Below are 27,712 nucleotides of genomic sequence, written 5' to 3' on the forward strand. Positions count from 1 at the left end.
CGGTGTCACCTGACTGTCTTAGCTCTACACAGGAAGTGGGTTGGCGAATTCAACATGGCTGTCGTCTGCAAATAGAGAAGGACTTGCTATTAGCAATGAAATAGTCCAGATCTACTACATTAGAGGACAACTGACTAGTGCTCTTTGTTAGCTGCTGCTGACGCTGCTCCGACATGGCACAATGTGTTCAATCTGTGCAGGAGTTCGTCGAGGACTCGTTTGTCCCGATGGTGGCCGTCCTATGCAGCGAAGAAGCGGAGAGAGTGACTCGCAAAAACAATCTGAATTTCGCCGAGTTGCTGAGGCCTTTCTGCAGACTGACGTCCGAAGGTAAGGACCGCTGTTTAGGACCCACTCTGTCCGTGGTCTGTCGCCCTGGAGCTGTCACAAACCGAGCTCCGTCCGGTAGCTAGCATATTTAGCCTGATGTCACATCGACGTTAGCTCTGCGCTAACAGAAGGCTAGCAGACTGGACTGTGACTAAGCAGCTGTGTGTTGACAGGAGGATAAATAAAGTCCACACTAGAGACCAGGGAGGACAGAGAGACCCCTGACAGTCTCTGAAAGCTGACCTGTAGGATAACTTTCAGACGGACAGCTAGTTCTTCTGTTGCTGCTCCATCGTTTGCTGGGGTAGTGAGCAAGCTAATTGGCTAATGGGCTTTAGTTACAGTCCGCACACACTTAACTGTTATCAAGGTAAAATGATCTAATTTTGTCTATTTATGTTCTTGGAGAGTTTGATATGAATCAGGTTTACACTGATACATCTTCCTTATTTGAGGTCAGCTTTCACTCCACTGTCAGCCATGTAAATGAAAGCAGCACAACTCTAAATAATCATCAAGTTCCTATATAAATCCTTTTCACAGCAGTCGTTTGATGAGAAATATTAGATTAACACAGGTCTTGCTAAAACTTGAATGGGACGAGTTACACATCTGTTTATCAAGTACAGAGGGGCGACAAATTAAAGAAATATTGAATCGAGGGATGGAATAACAAAATGTCATTGATCCATAGGATGCAGGGAGAAATGTAATGGTTTAATGAGTAGGGAAATTATGTGACCTGGATTTTGCCACCTTGCTATAGTTCATACCCTCAATACCTCCCCTACTCCTAGGCAGGAGCTTTGGTTCTCACCAGGGACACAGTCGACTGCTTGCTGGTTGGCCTTTGGATATTGTTCATGACTTCCTGCAGCCTGTGGGGAGATTTGCTGCATTAGTTTTGCTGCTTTAGATTTAAAACTTCATCACATTATTATCTGCAGGTCATAACTTGTTTCTGCCATTGTCAATATAGCTCTCAATGAAGCTTTACATACTCTAGGATAAAATAAGGAAAAAATCTTACTCTTTAAAACAAATAAAAGAACATGCTAATAATGAAGTATAATTAGAGAATGAAAACAAAATACAACCAGGGGGTAGGGTTTAGCTGGGGAAGGCGAGTCTGAAGAGGTGGGTTTTGAGGGCCTCTTTGAATAATAACAGTGTGGGGGAGGAGACTGAAAACGCCCTGTCACATACCAGGTTTGGCACTTGGTCCTAGGGACCTGAAGGAGGTTGCCCTCAGCAGATCTAATTATGACACTGTCCATGTTTTAAACTCTAATTTACTTGATGAATGATAAATGAATCCCCACATTCTACTTGTTGGCAAAAGATTTAAGTTGCTACATTAGGGAATACAATGAAGCAAAACATCAGTCAATCAAATTGTATTTTTATAGCCACAATTCACAAATCACAATTTGTCTCATCGGGCTTATTAATGCGAAGGAGAGTAAGGATGTGAAGGATCCCTCCCCCAGGACGGACTGAAGTACAATAGATGCTGCATATAGCTGAAGACTTGAAGGTTTGCTGCTGCCACAGGCAAAGTTGAGCAAAGTTATACAAAATAATCCACCTAATATACATAATAATATTCCTAAAGAAGAATTGGCACACCATACTTATTATTGACTTTCATTCCCAGGTTACTCGTGAGAAAGATGATGCCACGCAGTAATGCACACAGTTGTCTGACACACGGCATCAACATCACATCAGTATCGATGAGTCCACAAATCATGAGTCTGAGTTGAACAGAAAACCAGATATGTCTTTTTTACAGCCATAAATCACCCGCACTAGTTTTTCATTTTCTTGCTCTCTCCGAAACACAGAAATGCATGCGCTCTGTGTGTCTCAGTATTGGCTGGTCCTTTTAAAAAAAAGAAATAATCCTTCAAGCAACAAGTCCTTATTTGTCTCATACTGGCAACATGTCATTAATACAAGAATATGCAACAAGAATCACAAAAACAGCTTCACTGCCTTAATGTGTCTGTGGGACTGTAGCACAGCGCAACGAAATATCCCTATTCATATAAATCAAATAAATTATTCATATGACGTATCCAACGTAACTCCAATAAAAAGGTCAGGGGCCCTCTTAAGGTAGACCAGACAGAAGTTGCCAGCATGCTGCATGGGTTTAAATCAAATTTTAAAGATAATTCATTTCTTAAAGAAACAGTCATGACAATTTGAAGTAAAAACATAAATCTGTAAATGGTAAAAACTGGAAGTGGGATGTTATTTTATACGCTCTCTCATGGACCTTCGTTAGTGTCCCTGGGTGAGGTGTGGGCTTCCAGCCTCCTATTGTCAGTGTCTCTTCATTATCTTTTTTTCTGTCATTTAAGAGTTATCTATGCTTTAACCTCATCAGTTACTCTGGACAGTCTATTGGCTTTCAAGTCTTTTACAGTAGTGCTGTTTACTGCTTGAATTTGAATAAGTTGTTTTACCTACAACTGCAACATTTAGGGACAATAATCGGGTACAAAACAGTTTCATTTAGGGTATAAAATACTATTTTGTTCTACAAATGCTAACTTATTAACGTTATTGACTAATCAGATGTTAATCATGATATCTGTCTCATGCTGTTGAGAGAAAAGTAAAGTGAAGAGAAACATCTAAGAAACCTGTACTGTAGTTGCAGTGATTAGCACCATATGCTCACATCAAGAATGTTCAGGGTATGAACCAGTATGAACCTTTTGGCCAGGCGGGGTGTTTCAGTGTGGCCTGTTCTCCCCTTTCATTGAAGGGAAAGTTAGAGTTAGTTTTGGAGGCTGCGGTGGCGGTTACAAACATGAAAAAGAACGGGGGTGTTACGTAGCTGGAGATTGAATGTCTGAAGGGCTACGGGACTGTAAACAGTTTGGGAACCACTGCAGTAGTAGGATTGTGACCACAAGAAGACCAACGTCGCAACAGAAATACACAATATATTTGGCCGGCTGTGGCTCAGTGGTAGAGCAATCTACCAGAAGTTTAGCAGTTCGATCCCTAGTCTTCCCCATCGGCTTGCCAAAGTGTCCTTGGGCAAGATGCTGAACCCCGAATTGCCCGTCATAGAAAGAAAAAAAGTGATGCTAATAGATGCACTTTATGAATGTGTGTGTGTGAATGGCAAACTGCACTGTAAAGCCCTTTGAGTGGTCATCAAGACTAGAAAAGTGCTTTTTAAATTTAAACCATTTACTACTTATTTGTCATAAGCCTCCAGAGCATAGCCATGCTGTTAAACATTTCAACTTTTGAATACTGTGCAATGCAGTGATTTACTCCTGAGTGACTGAACAAAGGTGTTTGTCTCCTCTAGGTCACATCCGGGACCCCAATAACCAGGTGCAGGTCGTGAAAAACTTGCGCATCTGCATCAATAATGTTGTGACAAGCCCAAGCACAGCATCTGCTGCCCTTAGCCCCACCCAGCGCCGGCTGCTCAATGAAGTGGTGTTAGCCTGTCAGCCACAAGAGGGCGCTGTGACCAATGCCATCACAGCAGGAGATTATGACCTCAACTTCAGTGGTAAGGACAAGAGCTTGTAAAAGTTAATTATACTGTATATATCAGCCAATTGTCATTTTATCACCAAAACACATTACATAAACAAACTTTTTTGTTCAGTTAATGATTTCTTTTTCGAGTTATGTACTAAGGGGACAATATGCAGTTGAAAAGCTCCATTAGAAACTATTGCACTGAAATTTCCTGGAATGATTATTATTATTATTGGTAATTTTGTTAACAAAGTTACTCCTTCATAGGCAAAAAGAAAATACACCATAGTTACGAATTAACAAAACTAATACAATTGTTTGTGTTTGTGTTGTCTAGCCGCCCATCCCACTCTGGTGAACACTATATGTCAGTGCTTCTCTGGGGGAGTTCCTTCTTTCCTCTTTGGCACAAATATTCACATAGACTCAAGATTGAACTGATAAGATTTTAATGATCAAAAGTTAGAGGTCAAGGTCAATGTGACCTAATTAGTCAAATGTTTGGCCATAACTAAAGAATTCAAATGCTATTTATGATAAAATGCATTTCATAAACCCAACGTCCACTGTATCTATCTATCTGTATATCTATCTATATATGATATATCTTTCATAATTAGATTCTGGACAGACATAGATGTAAACTGCAACATGGGCCTATAATCAAAAAGCTTTAACACTTGTTTATAGTAGAACTCACTGTTGTGGTGTGTATATAGCCTGTGCCCACCTCAAGTCAAGGACCTCCCTAAAAGAGCTACAGAAATGTATCTGTATACAGTTGACCGGTTACTGCCAAAGTCAATAAGGTTCAGTAAGTTACAAGTGGTATAATGCTTATCATCAACAACTCATCTTCCCCTTTACTGAAAAACTATGGAAACTATGCCTTTAGCATGTAGTCTGGTCTTGACTGTATGAAATAATTGGAAAGAAGTAAAATAGGAGAACTGTCATTTATTTGAGAATTACTGACACTTTTGAGTCTGATCTGTACTATTAAAATGACACCACTAGCATTATTTAGTATTTAAACTTACATGATATGACAAAAGCCCTCGGGACTTCAATGATGACATGTCTGACCTCTACTATGACTCTTCCCCCTGGTTTTTCCGTTGATCATCTGTTAACTCATTTAGAAAGAATGGACCTTGAAGGAAATGGGATGTAACTAACATTAGCCCTGGCTCTCTGCTTCCACCTATCAGATCACTCTCTTAAAGCTAGCCTCCCATGGTACAGTGTCTGGAGAGAAACACTGTTGGAAGTCAGCACCTCAGAGCACTGCACAGGTATCACTGTCTCATGGCTCATGTGTGGATAGTTGTAGTCCTCTCAACTCCACACCTGCCTTCCTCCTCTCCCTCTAGTTTCCAATAGCTGCAGTGAATTTTGGGTGTCTCTGCTTCATACACAGTGGTGGAGGGTTTTTGAGATGTGACACATGATATTATAACTTGTCTTGTAACTATTAGAAGATACCAATGCATACACACAAAGCCATGCACCTGCCGTCTTCCACACACAAACTGGTATTTATACACGAAGAATGTACACTTCACTCATACGTAGAGCAGTGCACACACTTTTCTACAATACACGGTGATCCTATCTTATGGAAATTTTTCTTGTGTTTCCTTGCCTGTATTATCTAAACAAATTTCAATTATAGGCTAATTTATAAGAATTATCTCAAATTCCTGTTAATGAGTGATGACTGATATCATTCTTTTTATTAACATTGCAGCCATGACTTGTGTATTTTCTGAAGTATGTTTTACCTTGAGAGCTATATATGCGTTATTAATCGCTTTTTACATTTGGAATGAATAATATCGACTGATATATCATTGCTGGCGATGGTTTACAGGTCCTCATGTAATTATTTTTAAAACTGTAACATGTTATATTAATATATAAAATGGGTGCTGCAATTAAAAACATTTGTGTTTATAATTGTTCCTGTGTTGGAGCACCTCATCACTGCAACGCAATTATTGAAATTTCACTTCTTCCTTTTGACAGGTCTGAAGAGTCAAAGAATGGTATCAGTATAGGTTAGAGGGCGCATATATAGCTTCCTGGATGGAAAAAGGGGGCATTGCAGGGAAAACCTATACATGTGCACCCAGTTCCACTATGTCATCTTTATTTTATAATATATTTTTGTGACATTGGAGATGCTTATTAGCTTACTTTGTCCAAAATCAAACAGGTGCAGTATTGGTGATGTATTGGTCAATTTTTATAAAGCCATACCCCTGTTTTTTTTTTTTTACAGAGGATAGGTGGCAGTTTAAGAAATCAGTTTGAGCAAATACAACCAAAACCATCTCTGATACTCTTCCAATTACTATCAAATCATTATTGTTATTAAAAATGATAATTCAATTTGGCATTTCTGCCTTAATTAGATAAGAATTAGAGATAGTAAGTTAATGACATGCACCCCCCCCCCCCCAATATGGGATACAACTACTTTTGTAATAGGCACGTGTCATTATGTAGGTTTTCACAACAAAATCAAACAAACTAAAAGCAAGGATATTTTTACTCATCAGCTGGACACCAAAAACTATATAAGTATTAAACGATTGATGTATATAATCTATCTCACTTTATATTTGTGTTTCTAGCAACCACGCCCTGGTTTGAAACCTACAGAGAGAACTTCCTCCAATCAATGCCTGCCTCTGACCACGAGTTCCTCAATCACTACCTCGCCTGTATCCTTCAATCATCATACAAAACTGGTTCATCAAGAGTCAACATGCTCTGGTCAGGTCAATCTTTAGAATTATAATAAGATTTAGCTTTGTTTGGGCTCAGTGTTGCAATATCATGTTTTACTTTTCACTTATTTTTAGAAGAATGCGAGATCACAGTCTCAGTTACTTCAAATCAGTTTGGTAATATTTAAAAACAAATGTGTTATATTGGGGAAACTGTTAAAATTTTGGCTGTTGATAATGAGATAATATAAAACCGTGCAGCTCATAAGAAGAAGCTGATTGGAAAGCAAGCAGGTGTTCATGGTCTGGGAAGGTTCTGATCCTGGACCTTTGGCATTCTGGGTCGATACGCTTGTTTAGGTAGTATATGAGGGTTCATCACATGAATACCACGAGTTTGTCATTATACTGGGTTATTGAATATATCACAGACCATGATTGTATTTGAATATAAATTAACTATGCAACTATTTAAATTCCTCAATAAATGTATCAATAATATATTTTTTGAAAATATTTGCAATAGAGGCTGAAGTTGCAATATTAATCGGGAAAGATAGATTATCAATTACATAGTGTTTTTTTAATTCATTCAGCATTGTAATTGAAACAATTACAGGTAAATATTGTTCACTAGATGAAAAGCTGTCACTACCACAAATGCTGTTATCTATCAATCATTCAATCAAATTGTATTTGTATAACCCATATTCACAAGTCACAATTTGTCTACCAGGGCTTAACAATGTGGTACCTCCTCTGCCCTTAACCCTCAGCAACAGTAAGGTGAAACTACCAAAAATGGCCCGTTAGCAGGGGAAAATAATGTAGAAAGCTCACAGAATGCAATAGATTGCACTTGTTACAGAGTACATCCACAAAATAACTATTTACAACATTGATGAGAAAAAAAAGTGTCTAACATAAGTTAGAGAGGTATATTAATGTTTCAAGTATAGCAGTATTGCCAAAAATGGTTGTCTATTTAATTAGGCATATTGTATATCTAGTCAGTCTAATCGCAATAATAATCCACTCTACTTTTGGAGACTTTAGGTACGACAAGTAAGCCTGAATTCTGGGAGCAAAGTGCTCTAGTTGTGTGGTTATGGTACAATTAGCTCTTCAAGGTATGATTGTGCCACACTATTAAGGACTTTGTAGGTGAGGATTTTAAATTATTTTCTAAATTTAACGGGAAGCCAGTGAAGTGAAGCTAATTTAGGAGAAATGTGATCTCTTTTCCTGGTTCTTCAGCAATTTGGTTAAACTGTAGAGTATTATAATACTTACTGGTTGAGCCTGATAATAGGGAAATACAATAGTCAAGTCATGAAGTAACGAAGGTGTGAACTAATGTTTCTGCATCTTTCCGAGACAAGACGTGCCTGATTTTTGCAATGATATGTTTGTGAATAAAGGAAGTCCTTGAAATTTGGTTTGAATGTGAATCACAGGACAAATTACGATCAAAGATAACTCCCGGTGTCAATGGAAGCAAGGGCAATGCCATTTAGAGTATTCATAGCATTAGATAATGCTGTTACTGTATTATATGATAAATCCATGAAATGACAACTTTACTCGGTACAATAAAATGGTTACTTACGATACGTAGTTTAAGTATTACTAGCAGTAGTCTTCTGCTACCATAGACCTTCCTGGTTTGGTGTATCTGCCATTATATGATTGCTCTTCATGGTTTAGTGTTGTGTCCTTGACATCCTGATTGTGACAGGCCTCCTGGTGGTGTCCTCCACCGAGGCAGTTCCAGTGGAGCAGTTCCTCCAGCTTTCCCAGGAGCAGAACAGGATTCAGCACACTGGAGAATACACTAACCCCAAGTGGTTCATCCCCAACACGCTCAAGTACTACGTTTTACTTCATGACATGAGTGAGGGGGATGAACAGAGGTATTGAAAGAAGCTTTACTACTCACATTTATGGATTTCTGCACATCTGTCAATTTGTGTTGTAGTACTGTACATTACACCTTGTAAGGTAGTGTATTAGTCTTGATGTTCCATTTTGTATGGAATATTATTCACCATATTTTGGCATTGGAAAGAGTAAGTGTTCCCTTTTTCCTCCCCAGGGCAGAAACGGTGTATGAGGATATGAAACAGAGGTATGGTCCTCAGGGCTGCTATCTGTTGAAGGTGAATTCTCGTACCTTGTCCACTGAAGAAGACGAACAGATTCCAGACCCTTGGAGTCAATACCTACACAGGAATAATCTGCACAACCAGGTAAGCAACACAGCTTCCTACACATAAAGTGACTGCACTTGGTCCAGCATCATTGCGTAGGCCTTCAACAATGTAATGTCTTTGTGAGTCTTCAAGCTTTAGACACATTGTGTAAAATCCAAGTGTTCACCTTCCAGACTTGCAGACTGAGGCTTTGCGCACTAAAGTTGTGGCTTGATCTGTTGGTGTCAAGTCTGCAAGGACGGGAGACTGGAAGGCTGTATAAGCTGCTGATGGAGATAACACACTCAAGTGTTCCTCGCTTATTGCCATGCGAATGTTCAAAGTAACTACAGTCATGGACAGAGTGATCGCTGCAGCTTATATCATACCAATGGTCACAGTTTGATTTACCCTAAGGTAATGTTGCACGGTGTATCGGTACTAGAAAGGTACCGCAGTACCCTTACGTTAAAAACAATACGATTTTGCATATTTTTAGTACCGGTACTTCATTAAAATAGCACGCAATCAGAGCGCACTCACTGTTCCGCTTCCTGTCAGGCTGCCTGCACGCATTGACTGCAGGGGCGGGGCTGCCCAGCTCTCACACATCACTCATTCAATGCGTTCAGTTCATCACAGCAGTAATGGCAGGGTTGCAACACATGAATCATAGTATTAGTCTGTTATATGTGAAATTAAAAATATGCCGTGTGTTAACTTTGAACCTTACTGCAGGAGATACTTGATGATCTAACTGTGAATAGTGCTCCAGTTGAGAACAGTGTCGGTGCAGCTGAAGTGGACTACCCTCACTCAACAGAAAAAGGTCAGTTAATTCAACAGCTCCCTCATATACTAACATTGTCTCAGACATTTGGAGCATATATTCACATGTATGTTTGTATGTATAAAAATGTAAATATATAAAATGGCTTATGTGTCTATTGCTAACACTACCTCGTTGCTTTGTTCTAGTATAACTACAGTTTTTACAAGATGATATTTTAACATTAATTTTGTCACATATTCACATTTGTATGCTCCCTACAGATGGAATGAGCTGCAAAATGACTCCTATAATAACTAACTAAATTAGTGTACTGATAAGATGCTTTAATCAAAAATCTCCTGCATAAACAACAGGATATAGACTCTTGTAATGTTTTGTGTCACGTTGTCTGATTCAGCTGCTGGGAGTTTTTTGGTTACGGTGAAAAATCCAGCACTGATAAAGCAAGTGAAGACTAAGGTCATGTTGTGATGTTGTTTCCTGTTTCCTACCAGATGGCGTGTCTAACAGCCTGGAAAGCCATCCTCTCCAGCTAGACACAGTGAGCAGCACTGGGAGCCTACACACTCTCAATGCACTTGACACTGCTGTCAAGAAAGGTGCAAGAGATCCAGAGAGTGTGGCAGGAGGAGCAGGGAGCCACGGGGCATGTCTAACCCTGAACGACCACGACCACATCCGACAGTTCATCCAAGAGTTTACCTCCAGAGGCCTCCTACCACACATTGAGAAGAACATTAGACTACTCAACGACCAGGTACATAGCCAGGTCTTGACCCCCTACCATGCTTCAGACATCATTTCGGTTTCGGCTTCTCCTGAAATATGTTCAATTATTACCTAAACAATTCACAACTTTTGCAGTGAGCAGAATACATGTTTTGGTCCAACTGCATCTTCCTTAAGATTAACTGATTGTGAAAATCAGAGTTGCTGTGTTGTTGTTGTCAATTGTTTGTTCATTTTGGACGATGTTGTTTGTGGTACTGTTAAATGTTATTGAAATATACATAGACATATTTGTTATGTAGCCTACCCTTATTAATCAATTAATCAAAGGAGTGGACAAAAAAATAACATGTCCTCTCATTATAACTAAATGTAGTTAAACAGTAGCCCACACTGCAGCCCCATAAATGATAGTACAAATAAATCAACAGTTTCATCACAAACGGAACATCATATCCTTAATGACTGAATGATTATGTATTGCAAGACTGTTGTATTCAACTAAACAAGTTGACAACTGCATGTCATTTCTGTATATTTCAAATTGCTCTTCTCACCTGTCACATTTGAAATGTTTTCATTAGATCTTGTTTGTATTATATTGAAAAAAACATTAATACATATGTCATTGAAATTTTGTGAAAAGTTTGGCCAAGCAAGGAATAAGTGATGTTTTTTTTTGGTGTTGTCTGGGAGCAGTGATGTCATCATGTGGTTATTTGATAAGCAGTTTGTGTTTTACCCCATAACTGTTGAACCCTGAGATGCATGATTTGCATTGAGCCCCTCTCAACCTCCTTCCAGCACTAAGACACATGATCTGCCTCTCTGTCTGCAGCTGGTGTCCAGGAAAGGTCTGAGTCGGTCTCTGTTTACTGCAACAAAGAAGTGGTTTGGTGGTGGGAAAGCTCCGGAGAAGAGCATCAGTGAACCAAAGAGCACCTGTGGCCTTCTGTAAGCTCTCTGTTGCTTTATGAAATTTAAACCAGGTTCCCATGCATTTATACACATGAGGGCTGTAACTGTAATTTTAAGTGCTTTGAGTCTTAATCAAACTACACCCTTTACTATCTAGTGTCAATATTATTGTATGTATTTACTGTAAAAGTCTGGTTTGTTGTTTCACTTCTATGATGTCAGATATCCCCCAGAAGCCCCTGAGTTGCAGATCAGAAAGATGGCCGACCTGTGCTTCCTAGTTCAGCACTACGAGCTGGCCTACAGCTGTTACCACACTGCCAAGAAAGACTTCCTGTCAGACCAGGCCATGCTGTATGCTGCAGGGGCACTGGTGAGAACATGGACACTCACATAAATCTGTCTTTCTGTTCTTATGTGGACCATGTGTTGCTGGCAATAATACCCCAATTTAAATTGTAAAGCTACATTAAGAACGCTTGATCTATAGCAGGACTGTCGAGCTTGTAGTTCAACTTCATGTCACTGCGAGTTGTCACTGCAGGTCAACAGCAATTGCTGCAGTTGATCCCTTCAGTGCTGTTGTGTACATAAAACCCAGCAGGACACACACTACATGTTTAAGTCAGAAGAAGATTAGCAGGAAACCTAATACAGTCTTATATTCAGGCATGTTTTTCTTTAATTTCAGGGAGATTGAATAATTTTGGCCAAACACTGTGATCATCAGTTATTTTGTTTGGTCAAGTCAGTTTCACAGTATTATCTAACATTACACAGGCTGTAACAGCTGAACCCCTCAGTGGATGGACTTGAGCAGTCGTTACTTATCAATTTAAGTTGTCATTTGTAGGAAGGAGAATTTGTTTGCTCTTCTGTTAAAAACTACACACTCCTTCTCACTTAAACTCCTACATGTGAAATCATAATCCTTCTGTTTTCTCTGCCCTCCTGTCATAAAATCTGTCCATTCTGTCATCCTCTGTAGGAAATGGCTGCAGTGTCAGCCTTTCTGCAGGTTGGAGCTCCCCGACCATATCCATCTCACTACATGGACACCGCAATACAGACGTATAGGGATGTCTGCAAGTATGACCTCATTAAATAATTTTTTTTCTGGCTTCCATGCTAATTGACAGTTGACCATATTATATTTAACTTGTAGTTTGGCCAACCAAAGTTTCAGTTGCTTAATATACCATTATGTTTATTTTAATTAAATTTTTTGTGTAAATTTAAAATGTCTACTTCATAGTTATTCACGTATTATTGTGTGATCACTGTGAGCCTTGGCCCTCTGACTGCGAAACAGTTATCCTCCGGGTTTTAGGTTCATAAATATCATTGCCGTTTTTAATTATCAATTAACACTACTTAGAAAATGTAACAAAACAAAACAATTTTATATTGTTTTCAGGCTGCACCTGATCAAAAGCAAGACCACTTCCAGACTAAGTCAGATGTTACTACAAAGATTGTTGTTCAGTTCAAAGCTCTGTTTAATATTTCGGCAAGCTGCAACATTTATATTTGACTCGAAACTAGGTCATTTACATCATGTTTTTAGCCTAAATGTCCTGTGATCCATGTGTGATCGCCTCTCCTTTGGAGGATATTTTTTCTACTGACAGCAACTCTTCCTTCTGCCCTCTACAGGAACATGGTGTTGGCTGAGCGTTCTGCTTTACTCAGTGCTGAAATACTCAAGAGTCAGGGAAAGTACTCTGAGGCTGCGACCCTCCTCATAAAGATGACCAGCGAGGTGAGTTTCAGAGTTTCTCTGGCGCGCCCCTAGTATACACATTGTCCTTTTACTTTGAAGACAAATTGTAAAAAGAGAAAGTGATTTTATAAACATTGCTGCCATGACAGAGCACCCTTGAATGTGAATGTGTCAGGCCAATATGGTTAAATAAAAAAAGTCTAATTATCAAAATTATCTTGTAGGCCAGATATTATTGCTGCGGGGGCAGTTTTGGCACACGGGCCACCAATTGCTGTCTGCAGGTTATGAGAGGTCGTAAAGAAAGACATGTTCAACTTGGTCCACAGGCTGCCTGTTTAGCCCTGCCCCCCATTGACTTAATTTTTTTTTTATTAATGTTCAGCCTATCACATGTCCAGTTTGGAAAAAAATTCAACACTGCACTTCCTTGGGGCATTAAAGGGGACATATTATGCCCATTTCACCACAGTTGACATGGTTCCTTGGGGTCTTAATTAAAAGTCTGTAACATTTTTTGGTCAAAATACCACAAGGATAATTTAAAACAGCAGCCTTTTTACCCTGTCTAAAACAGCCCTCCTCAGATTGTCCTGTTTTGAGTGCTCCGCCCCCCCCCCCCCCCTCTCACTGCCCCGCCCCCCCCTGTCACAGCCCCGCCCCCCCTGTCACACCATACACACTCCACCAGATCTCCGCCTCCGGGGGGGGGGCTATGCCATGCAGACAGACTGTGAGGTCACAATCTGGTGTTTTTCCATTCGACTCACTCTAGCTTATAGTTTCTGACAAAGAGGAACCACAACAAATCACGGGAGTTTTTTTTTCAAGAGTTTTTGGGACGGTAGACACGCCAGATACGCAAATTAACGTGTAGAAGCATTACAAAAGTGGAATTTTCATAATATGTCCCCTTTAAAGATACACATGCCAAGTCTAAAGCCGATAAAGTTAATTGTTTGCGAGATGTGTTCCACATACAGACAGAAAGGTATTTGTACAATTAGTTGGTAGACACTTGTTCCATAATTTTACAGTCATAAATGTGTAGGCCTGAGTATCTAGGTTGATTAGAGGTAGGATCATCAAGTGAAAATGTGGTGGCTTAATTCTGCTCTGAAAATGTTGTTACTTTTTTTGTACAGGACTCTGACCTGCGCAGTGCTCTGCTGTTGGAACAGGCCGCCCATTGCTTTATTAATATGCGAAACCCTATGGTGCGCAAGTTTGCCTTCCATATGATCCTGGCTGGTCATCGTTTCAGCAAAGCGGGACAGGTGAGCTCTTCAACCACCTCTGTTCTATGTGGTCTGATGCTGGGACCCAAGTTTATACCTCTGTATGTTGTGATGAGCTTGTCTATGACACATTCCGGGATAACTTATTTTATTTAACTCACCTTATATTTAAAGGCTGACTAGTTGATTCCATGTATGTACACACACAAACTTAGATTTACTATGTGAATATGAGAGAGGAATCCTGGCATCTTGAAGTCACAATAAGAAACATAATGGTCAGGTTAAACTTATTTTAGTTTGAAGATGTGGAAGACAAATAATAATTGAAAAGTGTTTTAAGCAATCAATTATGAATCGTGTCTAATGGACATCACACTTATTGTTCTCCTCTTTCTTTATCTTGCTGAGTTTACCTTACGCACACTTCTTTCTCCTATCACTTGCTCTCTCTTCTGTCTCTACATATAGAGGAGGCATGCACTGCGCTGTTACTCCCAAGCCATGCAGGTGTACAAGGAGAGGGGCTGGTCTTTGGCAGAAGACCATATCAACTTCACAATCGGCCGTCAGTCCTTCACACTTCACCAACCAGACAACGCTGTTATAGCCTTCAAACAGATCCTGACCAATGATAGCAGACAGACGGCCACGCAGCAGGGCGCCTTTCTTAGAGAATATCTCTATGTTTATAAGGTAACTACAGTGACTTCTTTTACAATAAATGCTAAAATCGCATATCATAACACATCAAGTAGACACTTGGATGGTACAACTATGATGAAAATAGCTAGTTCTACCAAATGGCTAATCTTCTGTTTTTGTTGAACTCCTTGAGTGAAAGTTAAAAGTCTATACGTCAATCGCATCTTGATGGTTTTATTTCAAACCCATTGTGGTGGTGCACAGAGAAAAAGGTATTTGAGAAAAATGTGCCACCATCCTTATCCTTATGAAGCACACTATATATCAAATGTCCTTTCACAGTAACATCTAAGCTCAAGTGGTAGCCTTGCACAGCAGCACACTCAGCTATTTAGGAAACTGGTTCACATCTGAGGCTTAACCCTAACCCTAGCTCTTACAAGACTGGAACAGACACAGGCTAGAAGGTCATTCAGCATGTGAGTGTAGATACAAATTATGGTTTCCTTAAAATGATTTCAAACGTAAACAAATATGTATTAGTATAGCACTCTTTATAGACAGACAGTCAAATAAAATTAATGAATGAAATCAAAACCGGTCACCAAGGTGTGTGTGTGTGTGCTTTTCAGAGTGTGATAGGGGGAAATGAGCTGAGCCTCCCCCAGCTGCCTCTGCCCTGCATCCACAGCTCGGCCACAAGGGTCTACTTTGGACATGAACGCCGCCTTGCAGAAGGTAACACACTGATTAATCAATTCTGATCTCTTTCAAGCTTAACGTAGGCTTCATCCATACAACTACAGAGAAATATATTATTTGTCATCATATTCAACAATAAAGCATTAATTCTGATTCTAAATATCTGACATGTGCAGGGGAAAAACAGGCAGCAACTCATGTGTCCCTAGACCAGGAATATGACCAGGATTTGGCAGCCATGTGGTGCCGCCTTGAGGAGCAGATTGTTGCTTCTGCCAACCGGGGAATTGTCCCAGCAAACTTCCAGCCCTCCCAGTGCTGCCTGAACAGCCAAACAGACAACCTGCGCCACCCATTGGCTGTGGTGGAGGGTAAGACACAGAGGGACTAGTTTTTAAATGGTATATAGGCTGCTACCCAAGTGCTAGGAATTCAAACATATATTTTTTAACAAATGCATGACAGTTAATCAGGAATTACTATTTATTGTTGCCAAAGATTTTTGGGCATTTTTGACTTATTTCGTAGATGGGATGTGGAAAGGCAATGTGGGGAGAAAAAAAAATTGTATGAAATGCATCAAGGTTTTCAGAGCTAGAGAGTGCAACTATTATGTGGTATTTGCCATAAACATTAGACCCAACCACAGCATACCTATTTTGTCAAGGTATAGTGGAATCATAATATGAGCCATCCTATCACTGAACTGGACATTCTTGTCTATGCAGAGCCGGTCATAGTGGAGGTGACATTTAGGAACCCTTTGAAGGTTCCTCTGGCTCTGTCCAACCTCTCGCTCCTCTGGAGGTTTACTGCTGATGGTTCCGCCCCATCACAGGAGAAAACAACTGAAGAGTCGGAAGCAGAATTCATCACTAATGAGTTGACCTTGGCTCTAGAGGTGGGAAGCCTGGACATTTTTTCATGTAGTGATGTTTACTTAGAACCGAAAGTAAGATTTTCATGGTGTCTGTCCTCTTGCAGATGACACAGAAAGACGATATTGTCACCACTGATACCATCCTTGATTTTCATATGGGTCCTGAGGAGACTAAAGTGGTAAGGTCCTCACATGACTCAAGATAAACTGTAGAGTTGCAAGTGCAGTGTCTTTATGTTTGACTCTTTGATAGTTTATGTTATGATCTGCTGCACAAAGACTATTGCAAATGTGTGATAGATGGAAGTGAAGATTAGTATCTGCATTTTATTAGTAGTTGTCTAATATCTTTGATTATTCAAGTGAAGAGGGGATCATAGATAATTTTCCAGCAGAACTCTCACAGATTAATTTAGAAAAGGTTTTAATAAGTCGGTACTAAACTTAAGTTGAGGTTTTTCAGTGTGTATGTGTGCATGGATTTTAAGAACCAAGTAAGGCCCCCGCTGCTCAAGAATAAAGGCCATTAAAATGACGTTTTAGTCTGTAAAATCTCCAGAAAATAATACAGTACCTTCTGTGACTCATGAGAGGCTGTTCAGATATATCTAGATATTAACTGTGATATTAACAATCACTGTGCCTTCTGATTTCAGGCCAGACTCAGGCTGCTGCCACACAGAACTGGACAGCTGAACATTGTTGGTGTGGTGTACAACCTGGCTGAAGCCTCCCCTGGAGAGATTGCACCCAGCACTGATGGTAAAACACACAAAACATTACGTCTCAGCTTTGATTTAGGCAGGTTCACATCTGCTCTTTAGTGTTATCTTCAGCAGATGGACCGTGCTCAGTCTGACTGACTCCGCCAGTATAGGATATTCCACCTCTTCTCTTTTTTATTTTTTTTTAATCCTTGTTGGATGCAGCCTGGTCTGTTTTTGAGATGTAGCAGTAGTTACATATTGTGGCGAATCCTCAAAGGTTCTAGAATCAGCCTTTATCCTGGAGCTCTTTCTCCGAAGTCACAAAGACGTTTTTCTTCTCCATGCCAATGATTTTTCAGTCATCTGTGACTTCTGCTGCTTAGTTGACGAGCTTGTTTGTCATTTATTTAGTTTCTCTGCACACCCCTGCCTCTTTGAAATGTACTTTGTCAAGTCACATCTTTACTCATACCAATATAAAACACCTCCATTTAAATGGTAGCTCTCAATCACATGAGCTTTTTTGGTGCATTAACTGACATTTAAATGCCACAAGTAATAAAAAAACTATTTTTTAGCCAAGTGTCCAATTAATTTTGAACCATGACTAGTTTCTCGAAAGCTGGTCACTAAATTTAAGGAACTATACAAACAATTAATCCGACATTGATGCTAAGCTACTTAAATTAAAGCATTTTAATATAGCATCAATTGTTTTATTTAAAAGGGATTTTTGACTTTTGAAGTGTGGACTGTATGTGTCTGAATTGTATTGTATTGTTTGGTGTTTTCCTCCACACTAACACAGGGTGTGGATTTCCTCCTGCCTACAGGCCAGCACACAATGGATTTGATGGTGGTTCGTGGAAAACAGGACCTGAAGATCCAGGGTCCACGGCTCAACCTGACCAAAGAGGACAAGATGATGGTTCGACATGGTCCTGATCGACGTCTGGATCCTATCATAACGGCATCCATGCCCCTGATGGAGGTAACAGTGACTCACAGACTATAGAGACACTCATTCACAATGCAATGCTAACCGTCATGAAAATCTAAAGATTGACACATATAAATAAAAAAATGTTGAGCATGGTGTTTGATGATACTTTTATTCAATGCAATTTAATAATATTTTACTTCAAACTACAGCTCCTCAGTGTACCTGCTTTACCAAAATGAAGCAATGTCTATCTCAGAAAACGAAAAGTATTGCAGTGATGTTTATTCTGTAACATTTTCAAAAAAATACTGTCATGTGATTTATCAGTTATCTTCAAAGTGCAAACCCCTAACCCAGAATCATTTAATCATACAAAACAACAACTTTAAGAATCCCTCTGTCTAATTTCATATTCAGCACATAAATATGAGACTGTGTCTTTACTTCCCCATGTTGAATTAGTACCTATTAATGAATGAGTCTTGATGACCACTCAAAGCTCTTTACAGTACAGTTTTACATTCACCCATTCACACACACATTCATACAGTGCCTCTATTAGCAGCACTTTGTTGTCTTATGGGGGGCAATTCGCATGCAGATGGGGAAGACTGGTGATCGAACTGCCGACCTTCAGGTTGGAGGACGACCACTCTACCCTAAGCCACAGCTGTCAGAAGACAATAGTTTTCTGGCCATCATCCGCAAACCTCTGAACTCCTCACTATCAAAATATGAATAAATTAAGGGTTATTTACTTATGCCAATGCTGCATGTTTAACTGTTTGTGTGTGTGTGTGGTGTGTGTGTGCGCGCTTGTGTGTGTCAGGTCTTCTTCCTGCAGTTCCCCACTGCTCTGTTGTGTGGTGAGATCCGAAAGGCCTATGTTGAATTCTGCAACGTCAGCAGCGTTCCTTTGTGTGGCCTGCGAGTGGCGTCCACACACCCAGATTTCTTCACCTTTGGCAGCCAGGCCACAACACCCCTCACGCCGCTAAGTCCGACCTCTGCTGAGAACTGCTCAGCTTATAAAACACTGGCCATGACCCCACAGCCAGGCTTTGTGGCATCTGAGATGTTGGTTTCAGCAGAGGATTTCAGCCAGCTCTCCAGTGTGATGGAGATCCCAATAGGGGGGAAGGCACTGCAACCAGGGGAGTCCACTCAACTACCTCTGTGGCTTAGAGGACCAGACCAGGAGGGGGTCCATGAAATCAACTTCCTGTTTTACTATCAGAGCACGGAGAAAGGAAACAAAATCAGGTAATAAAATAGGAGAAACTTTTTTGAAGGCAATTTAAGATTTGTAGATGCATCCTACTCATCTTAACATAAACAGAAGCAGTTTATGCCACAACGGAAAAACTGGTATAATTAATAAGTATGAGTTTGGAGCATGTTCAATCTACAGAAAATCTGCACCTGTATACTTGGATCACGCTGCCTGTCTCTGGATATATACATTTGCATTTATAAGAGAAAAGTTCAGACCAAAATCAATCCATTTCACTTGAACCATGTTTTCAAATACGTGAACAGCATGGGCCCTAACTCAAGATCTTCATCTGTTCTTTACCTTGTGTGGAGGTTCCTTCCCACAGTAAACAGCACTGATGGCTATTAGTATCAATTAGGACAGGGTTCGGTCATTTCTCGTAATGTGCCTTTACTGCATTTACATTAAAATATATTTCTCTAGTTGGTGTCTTAGTAAGAATCCAAGTACAAATAATCTAAGGCCACAAACAAATAACTTGAAAGAGAAAAGTGCTAGTGAGTCAGGCAACAGCTATATCTATAACTCTGCTCTTTGACTGACAGCCAACATTTATTGAAAGCACTGATATTATAATATACCAGTTGTAATATAGCAGATCGCTCAATCATTTCAATTATCTCTTACATACTCTCTCTTCATGTGCAGTCATCGGGTGTTACGACACACAGTGTTTATCTGTGCTAGTCGGTCTCTGAGTGTGCAAGCATCAGCCTCCCGCAGCAGTGTCCCTCCACATCACAGTGTAGATGCCAAAGGCAGCGGTGGAACGCTGGTCTTTATTGACGTGGAGAACATCAACACGGTGAGATGCACATTTATCATATGCAGTTTTTAGTTTTTTTTTTTGCTTTTGCTCTCAAGTTGAACAACAAATCACTGCTCAAACTTTGTTTGAATTTACCTCCTCTCTGCTCTCAGAGTGAGTCTGGTGTGCGTGAGTTCCACATCGTCCAGGTGTCCAGCAGCAGCCAACACTGGCGTCTCCACAAGTGTATCAACCCAGCCAGGGATACAGGTGTGTCTGACACACCGAGTCATTCATGCGCTATTTCTTATTCTTTCTTTCTTTTTTCCGTGGTCTATTTCAATATTTCTTCTTGTTCTATATTGTTTACAGCTATATTTAACTGTCAAATATAGCTTATTACTGAATCTAAACATGTGATGTTCTCTTTGAGACAAACCTGTTTGTCAGTATCACTCACTGCTTCTCTCTGTCTGCCTCTGTCTTCAACTTCAGACTGTAAACTCACCAGCAGAGAAAGAGCCAAGCTGTGTTTCAGGGCCACACGGTGCAAGCCCCAACAAGGTAACTCCATACAGAAAAAAACAAATCACATCAATCTACTTTGATTAATTTTGAAATTTTAAGCAAAGATTTGACTGGGTTTTCTGTTTGTAGCTACCTCGGATGCCATAGCGAGATACACTTTCGCTGACCTGAATCTGGGAAATGAACGGGTAACTTCAAAGTACACATTGATATAAGAGAAAGAAGTGTTGCTTGCCACAATTCTACAATGCTGTCAGTTTAATCTGTCAGATGTTTTCATTATAATACTTTGTAATAGTTAAACTTTTTGTCTGATCCTTTTGGAGCTTAGTGATACAGTCATACATAGGCTTGATTTCACTCTGCATACATCTAGTGGTTTATCTGTTCTAATTGATTTTCTGGCTAATTTAGGATAGTGGAAACTTCTTTTTAGTTGTATACTATCCAACAGTTGTCTAACAACCCATCAACTATACACAGGGCAACAGTCATTTGAAGTCTTGTTAATTTCTACCTGATGCTTTGAAGTCCAACATTCCCTTTGATTTCAGCTTTACCAAATCTAAAAGCCAGAACAATGAGCTGAAAGGCACTATAATGATGTGATTCATTGTAATCATAGAATATTGATTGTAACCCTAAACAACATAGTAATGATGAAAAAAAAACATGCATTTCCTTGGTGTTTGGGATGTGCCTGTTCGCACGAGAGGCTTAATAGTCAAATTTAATTAAGGAGGCAAATTAACCTAAATTTCCAAACAAATTAAGCTATTAAATGTCGCCATGGCAACGTGTAAGTAGTAGGGGAAACGCATATGGGAAGATAAATAAAAATAGCTGGTAATGAAGTCATGTTCCTAACATGCACTTGTTTCTCTATCCTCCTCTGGCTTCTCCTCACCAGATCATCAGTTCCTCTACACCCTGTGGAGATTTCTTTTTTCGCTGCCGTCCCCGGAACCCTGAGCCCAAGCTTGTGATATCGTCCAGAACATCGTCAAGCTGCAAGATTCAGAGCCCTGAGGACAGAGCCGCGGACCTCACCAACATGGTCAAGAAGTGTAACGAGCTGGACCTCAATATAATTGTCATCTGGAAGGTACATGAAGCAGCCAGATGCTCAGCACCTCCATGACAGCCTGGTCAGACAGAGAGCCTGATTATGTAGGACGAGAGACACGTTTTGGATCTTACCAGAACCAAACAAATAGCAATAAGATTTATAATGTGATAAAACAGAGAGTAGAACAAAACACAAAATAGGATGCAATGATTCATATTTTTTTATATACATTTCAAAACCAAACCTTTTATTCTAACTTAAGCAAACCGAACTCTTTAAATCATACTAGTATAAATACTACTACTGGTAGTTTTTTGGCTCCCAACACTTTCATCACTATTTACAAAATGTCAGTTTTGAGCAGCAGCACTGGTCCTATGTTGATATTTCAGATTTATCATTCTCTTCATAAGCTAAGGTGGTGAATTAAAGTGCTTATTACCACTGAGTCCAACCTCAAATTTATCCATATGAAAGACCTACCAACGAGTGTAGGGCCCCTGTGGATGACTGATTTCCACATCAACTCTTTTGATATGAGGTTCACAGTTAAATATGGAGTAAATTAAATGAAACTAAATACACAGTTGGTATGTGAGTTTCCAGCTTGTGATTTGTGCTTCTGTGTAGGCCTTTGTGGTTGAGGACAATAAACAGCTGATCCTAGAGGGCCAGCTCCATGTGGCACTGCAGACCATCGGCAAGGAGGCCACTTCTCTCACTCCCAAAGAGGTCAGTACTCACTCACCCGCTCGCACACTTGCATGGACAGAACACCCTAAAATTATCTTATAAATAAGCAAGAGGACAATATAATGGACAATACAATCTGCTTTCTCTAACCACATCCTGTGTAAACCCACACAGAGTACTGAAGCGGCTTCTGGTGTTTAGTTAACATGCTGCTCACATTACACCTCCTCAGTAGACCTGGTGTTACATTTGGAATTACATGACTAGACTTTTTGCCATCGTTACAATTCCTAAGCCAATGTATCTCAAATATCTGATGTAATGCCTCATATCTCAGTTGAGATTCATAACTGTATAGATGGGGTCATAAAAAAAGAGAGATGATGTCCGAGCAAGTGTTGTGTACTGTAACTTTGTGTTTATGTGTGTGTTGCTGTTTCAGGAAGCTCAGGAAATGGTGCTACTCAAGTTTAAATCAGAGCTGCCTCTTCCAGTCGCTCTGGGCTCTGTAGAGCTGTCCCAACTCATCAAAACCAACCTGCACTACCCTGAGACGTACACACATCCGTTTGTCCAAGATAGGTGAGACACACACACACACATTCAGACATTATTTCGCTGAATGTTCCTCTACTTGAAGGGAACTTCAGAGAAGCTGAAGGAACTTTTAACAAAATAGCTATGACAAATGCTGTCTACACAGGAGGCAGTGAACAAAGATAACCTATAGCCTGGCACTGGCCCCCTTTAATAGATGCTCCTGTACTCTGTACTCACTTTTGGACATGTTGTACTAGATGGAATAAATGTAATTTCTTTGTAACCCAGTATATGAGAGATATTTTTACACCAACCTTCGGTATAAAATAAAGAAATCATTCCAAAAAATTTTTTTAGGATACTCCTATTGCAAAAAGTTTTTTCTGACACAGATTTTGGGAGGAAACAGAAAAGATACCTGCTGTACCCATCAGTCATCAGTGTTTGCATGAAGAAGAGGTGTATGTGTGTGTATAAATGCAGATTGATATCAAAGATAGTCAAGACAACTCTTATGTCTAACAAACTTGCATACAATAAGTTTGGACAGGTTGTGTAGCAATGCTCTGTGTTTTCCCAACAAATCACAACTACTGTCTAAAGCACTTGACCACTTTGCCTTTTTAAGATGTTTCGAGCCTGTGTTTGGTATGTTCACTTCATCTGACTTGCCATAGAATAAAGGTTTAAATGGCTCTAACTGAAAATGAACAGTCAGTATCTTTGGTAGAGGCTAGAACAGATGACCTCTAACATCTAAGAAGAAGTGCTCAGTGAAGCTTGTTTTCTGTCTCTAGTCTCTGTCTGGTACCAGTTACTCTGACTCTGACCAACTGCTCCATGGCGCTGGTGGACGTCTTCATTGACTTGCGGCACAAAAACATCAGGTAAGTTTTTACAAATACAATATGTTCTATGTGTAATTAGTCCCTCATAACACAATACCACTTAAAACATGTGTTTGCTCTAGAGGTTCAGCAACATACTAATTTAATTTATGGCAATGATGGAATTCAGCTCTTCACAACCAGTATGGAGGAGGAGGGATGATTACAGACACATGCCGCTCCTTCAATGATCACTCAGATTTGTGATGTTTTATCAGGGCGGTAAATATCTGAACATGTCATTTTAATAAGAGCCCTCCAGTGCTTTAGTGTTAGATTTCTATAAAGAGTGGGCACTTTAAATTTGATTGCATCTTCAATTGATCCTTTCTACTGTTAACACTCGCATCTTTCAAACTCCTGATATCCACATTGTGAAACAGGCCCTGTTATGAATTTATATTGTATGTCTATCACTGATAACATCAAGGTTTGGTCAAGTTTTCCCAGAGTCACCAAATACATCACTAAGGAGTAATCATTAGTTTAGATCCCTATGATGAAGTGAGCGAACAGCTCATCCTCTAACAAGTTCAACTCCTCACATGTTGTTTCATATAAACTGAGTTTTTACAGTTTATAGTGGAGACTTGCTGCTTTTTAAATCGGACAGACTCTCTTTGATGACAAGGAAACTAATTAAATATGTTTTTCATTTGATTAAGTTCAATAGAAGGGCTACACGATATATCGAAAATATATAGCCATCGCAACATTTACGTACGGGATAAATGTCACAAACTGTGATAAATGGTGTTGCCATGCCCCATGCATTCACACTCTGCATGTCAAAAATATTTAGCCCATCAGATGGAGCCCTGCGACCCTAGATAATAAATCAAAGATATTCAGATCACGGACAGGTTTTTCTGTCAATGAATCATTGTCCAAAGAAAATAAGAAGAGAATAGAGAGTAGACAGAATTTGAGATAAGAGCTTTGACGGCGTGAGGTGGCTCCATAACATCTTGCTCCTCCTCCCGTCTAAATTCTACTGTGGAAACGTAGTGATATCGTTTGGTGGTGCTGCAGCGGCCAGGCTGTGCACCTCTTCCCTGCTTTGGACCTGTCCGTGGTCCTTTTGACCGTAGGCAGGGAATGTTTTTATTTATTTATCGCAAGTCATATGCGATATTAAACAACGTTATCTCATGTTTTCCTAATACCGTGCAGCCCTATTCAATAGTGTGTGTGTATATGTATAGGTGTGTGTGTGTGTGTATACGTGTGTATATATATATATATATATATATATATATATAAAACAGTTATTTAACTAGGTGAGGTGCCATTGAGATTCCTGCCTGAGACATCTGAATCATCAACACATACTGTAGAACACGCATCACAAATCTCCGGTGAAGTGAAACCACTTTCTCTGATCTTGAGCCATCTGTGTTTTTCAGCCAAGAGTCTCTGGAGGTCCACAACTCATTCACGTGGGTGGGTCAGACCCAGTACAAGATGCAGCTGAAGCCTCAGGAGGTGCTGTGCCTGACCCTGCGAGCCTGCTTCCTCCAGGCAGGAGTCTACAACCTCAACACGCCCAGAGTCTTTGCTAAGCCGGCCAAGCAGGTGGCTCTGAGTGAGACGAGTCAGCAGACAGCTAGTCCTGCTCTCATTATCATCAACAATGCCTGAGAAAAGGATCTTGGGCTGCAGACAAGCAGTCTGGACTCTGTGGACAAACAAACCAATTACCAGTCTCCAAGCGAGTCTATACACAACCATTCTTGGTCTTCTTGAATAATAGTGGACAGCAGGATGTGCAGATGTTTTGTATTGATTATTAAAGAAAAAGGTTTATTTAAAACAAATGACTGCAGTTTATGGAGACTGGTGAGCTGATGTTGACAGTTTATACGCCTCAGAACTATTGCGTTTCATCAGCAAAGCATCAAAGAGTGTCACTTGCACATGACTTTTTCTGTACACAGCCCCTATCATCCTCACCATCATCATCAACCACCTCCTCAGGTTTACCCCTGTACCATCTCAACCTCCATACATAAACTGTCTCCGTCTTCCCCTGTCACCAGCATCTCAAACACCCACTTGTGGTAAGAACCTAATGCGTACATGTTTTGCTGGTGTTAGACCAGAATATTGACTCTGGTGTAAAACTAAACTCTAAAAACTGACTAAAAGTCAGTTGCTCCTCTTGTGAACAAGGCATGTCTATGTTGAGCCACACTTCTAGAGGGCTCACATCTCTATGGTATCTGTGTGCGTTTGGTCCATTTCAGTTGGACTGGCTTTGAATCCTCAGTGGAAGGATGCAGTTGATGTGTTCTAACAACCTCAGCCTGCGACAATACTGAGCTGATGGTCATGAATGGACTGAGCAGTTCTCTTTCTGTGACATCCTAATATCTGTTTACATCCTGAATATTGTACATCTCACAACTCAGCTGCCTTCTTATTGAGTACAGCTGTGAAGCCTCCAGTTTCTCCTGAAGTCCTGAGCAAAGATGGAGGCAGACAACTGAACCTTGTCTTCCTGCCATTTCTCAGTGTGATCTACACCCTCATTACCACAGGCGACCATCAATGTCCTTATGTGCACACAGTTGATTTCCTCATGTCCAGCCAATCAGCACCGCCCCCTCCTTCCACCCCGCCCCCTCTTTCCATCCCATCTCTCTAACCTCTGTATCGTGATCAAGCTCTTGTGTGCTCTGACTTGACAGCTTTTCTGAAAAGTATGTAATATATTTATATAACAAAGTGGATGTAAATAGTAAATAAAATGTAACTAATGATACTGTATGTATTGTGACCGACTGATATCTGGACAGCTCTAGTATATAAAACTACAGCTATGCCATTACAGCTCAAGGAAGTAAACATCCACACAGGTATGTTTCTATGTTTCTCTGGGAATTTGGTGGTGTCTTGTACAACTGTTATTAAACAGACACAGTGGCTATTTTACGTGGCTGAAAATACAGCATTTATTAAGCAAAAACCTGAATGTACTAATACAAAGACTAACAAATACATTTTTCAGAATGAACAGGCAGTGTAGAGAAGACAGAATGGCAGTGTTGTCATGTCCCTCCGAACCACTGTGATGAACGTTTCTCAGAAATGTCTTCAAATTTGGTACTGGAAGTTAGATTCACTTGGAGTCAACAATGAACTGCTAAGAATTTGGTAGTCAACAACACTGTGACCTCAGAACACACCCTTTTAGCCATATTGAAAATTCGAAATAAGTATAACCTGCAGCTGTGGCTCAGGGGTCAGAGCGATTCCACTCTTCCCATGCCAGGATTGGCAAAACACCAATATATAGTGATACTCGACTCCAAATGCCCCAAATTCTCATATACAAAGTGCTACACATGGATGCACTGCAGGAAAGTGCAATGTAAATAGAGAAAGTCTGGACAAACATGGTTGAAGAATGCAACCTAAGTGGTGGCTGATAATTTTTCTGCTTGGTTTTTGGTTAATTTGTTTTGAGCAAAAACAGTCAAGCACTTCAGTAAGTGAAAAACAGTAAGACCTTATTTTACAATTTGATGTTAACAGCCTTCCACAGACAAAAATATTAGTAATAATAGTGATAACATTATTGCAGCCTTAATCCTACTCCACTTTCAAAGCCCATCCACTTCCATTAATTTTTAGTTTGTAACTTCCACGAGTTACAATCAACGTTTACCTGCCCATACATCAGTGCTCATTTCGGGTAGATTTCCATCAAGCAAGCCACACTGAAACTTATGAGTGGACAAGGATGTCCACAAGAACCTGCATAGAATGCAGACACAAAGGTGATGGGACCATTTGCCTTAGTTAGGCTGCAATAGCACTAGACTGCTGGGGGAACTCATATCATCTCTCTCTCATAATCTGCAGGTATTTCTTACGCCAGGGCTTTAGGATCACGATCTGACATTACTCAATAT

General features: G+C 40.1%; 1 protein-coding gene across 2 annotated transcripts; it reads left to right on the forward strand.

Annotated features, from left to right (window-relative positions):
- The first annotated feature begins 15 nt into the window (after nt 1-15).
- Nucleotides 16-26,729, forward strand: trappc8 (trafficking protein particle complex subunit 8). Of its 2 annotated transcripts, XM_061078601.1 has the most exons (30): nt 16-330; nt 3,668-3,877; nt 5,061-5,144; nt 6,489-6,578; nt 8,323-8,497; nt 8,680-8,833; nt 9,515-9,605; nt 10,064-10,326; nt 11,137-11,252; nt 11,439-11,589; nt 12,205-12,305; nt 12,873-12,978; nt 14,085-14,216; nt 14,649-14,873; nt 15,455-15,560; nt 15,701-15,895; nt 16,253-16,425; nt 16,509-16,583; nt 17,061-17,166; nt 17,945-18,102; nt 18,884-19,317; nt 19,979-20,135; nt 20,252-20,348; nt 20,574-20,642; nt 20,736-20,794; nt 21,517-21,711; nt 22,306-22,407; nt 22,811-22,950; nt 23,706-23,795; nt 25,202-26,729. In XM_061078601.1, exons 1-30 carry the CDS (start codon nt 174-176, stop codon nt 25,434-25,436), a joined length of 4,446 nt encoding a protein of 1,481 aa, XP_060934584.1. In that variant the 5' UTR covers nt 16-173; the 3' UTR covers nt 25,437-26,729. The 2 variants fall into 2 exon arrangements, with proteins under 2 accessions (XP_060934584.1, XP_060934585.1); XM_061078602.1 differs by lacking the exon at nt 5,061-5,144.
- The last annotated feature ends 983 nt before the right edge of the window (nt 26,730-27,712 follow it).

The sequence above is a fragment of the Limanda limanda genome, chromosome 9 (genome assembly GCF_963576545.1).
Source record: "Limanda limanda chromosome 9, fLimLim1.1, whole genome shotgun sequence".
Lineage (NCBI taxonomy): Eukaryota > Metazoa > Chordata > Actinopteri > Pleuronectiformes > Pleuronectidae > Limanda > Limanda limanda.

What these genes read in the sequence shown, in the direction of transcription:
- trappc8 (XM_061078601.1), top strand. Translation starts at nt 174, where the DNA reads ATGGCACAATGTGTTCAATCTGTGCAGGAGTTCGTCGAGGACTCGTTT. An exon ending in GTCCTGAGGAGACTAAAGTG is followed by an intron (nt 16,584 to 17,060) that starts GTAAGGTCCTCA and finishes TTCTGATTTCAG; the next exon opens with GCCAGACTCAGGCTGCTGCC. An exon ending in ACGGTGCAAGCCCCAACAAG is followed by an intron (nt 20,643 to 20,735) that starts GTAACTCCATAC and finishes TTCTGTTTGTAG; the next exon opens with CTACCTCGGATGCCATAGCG.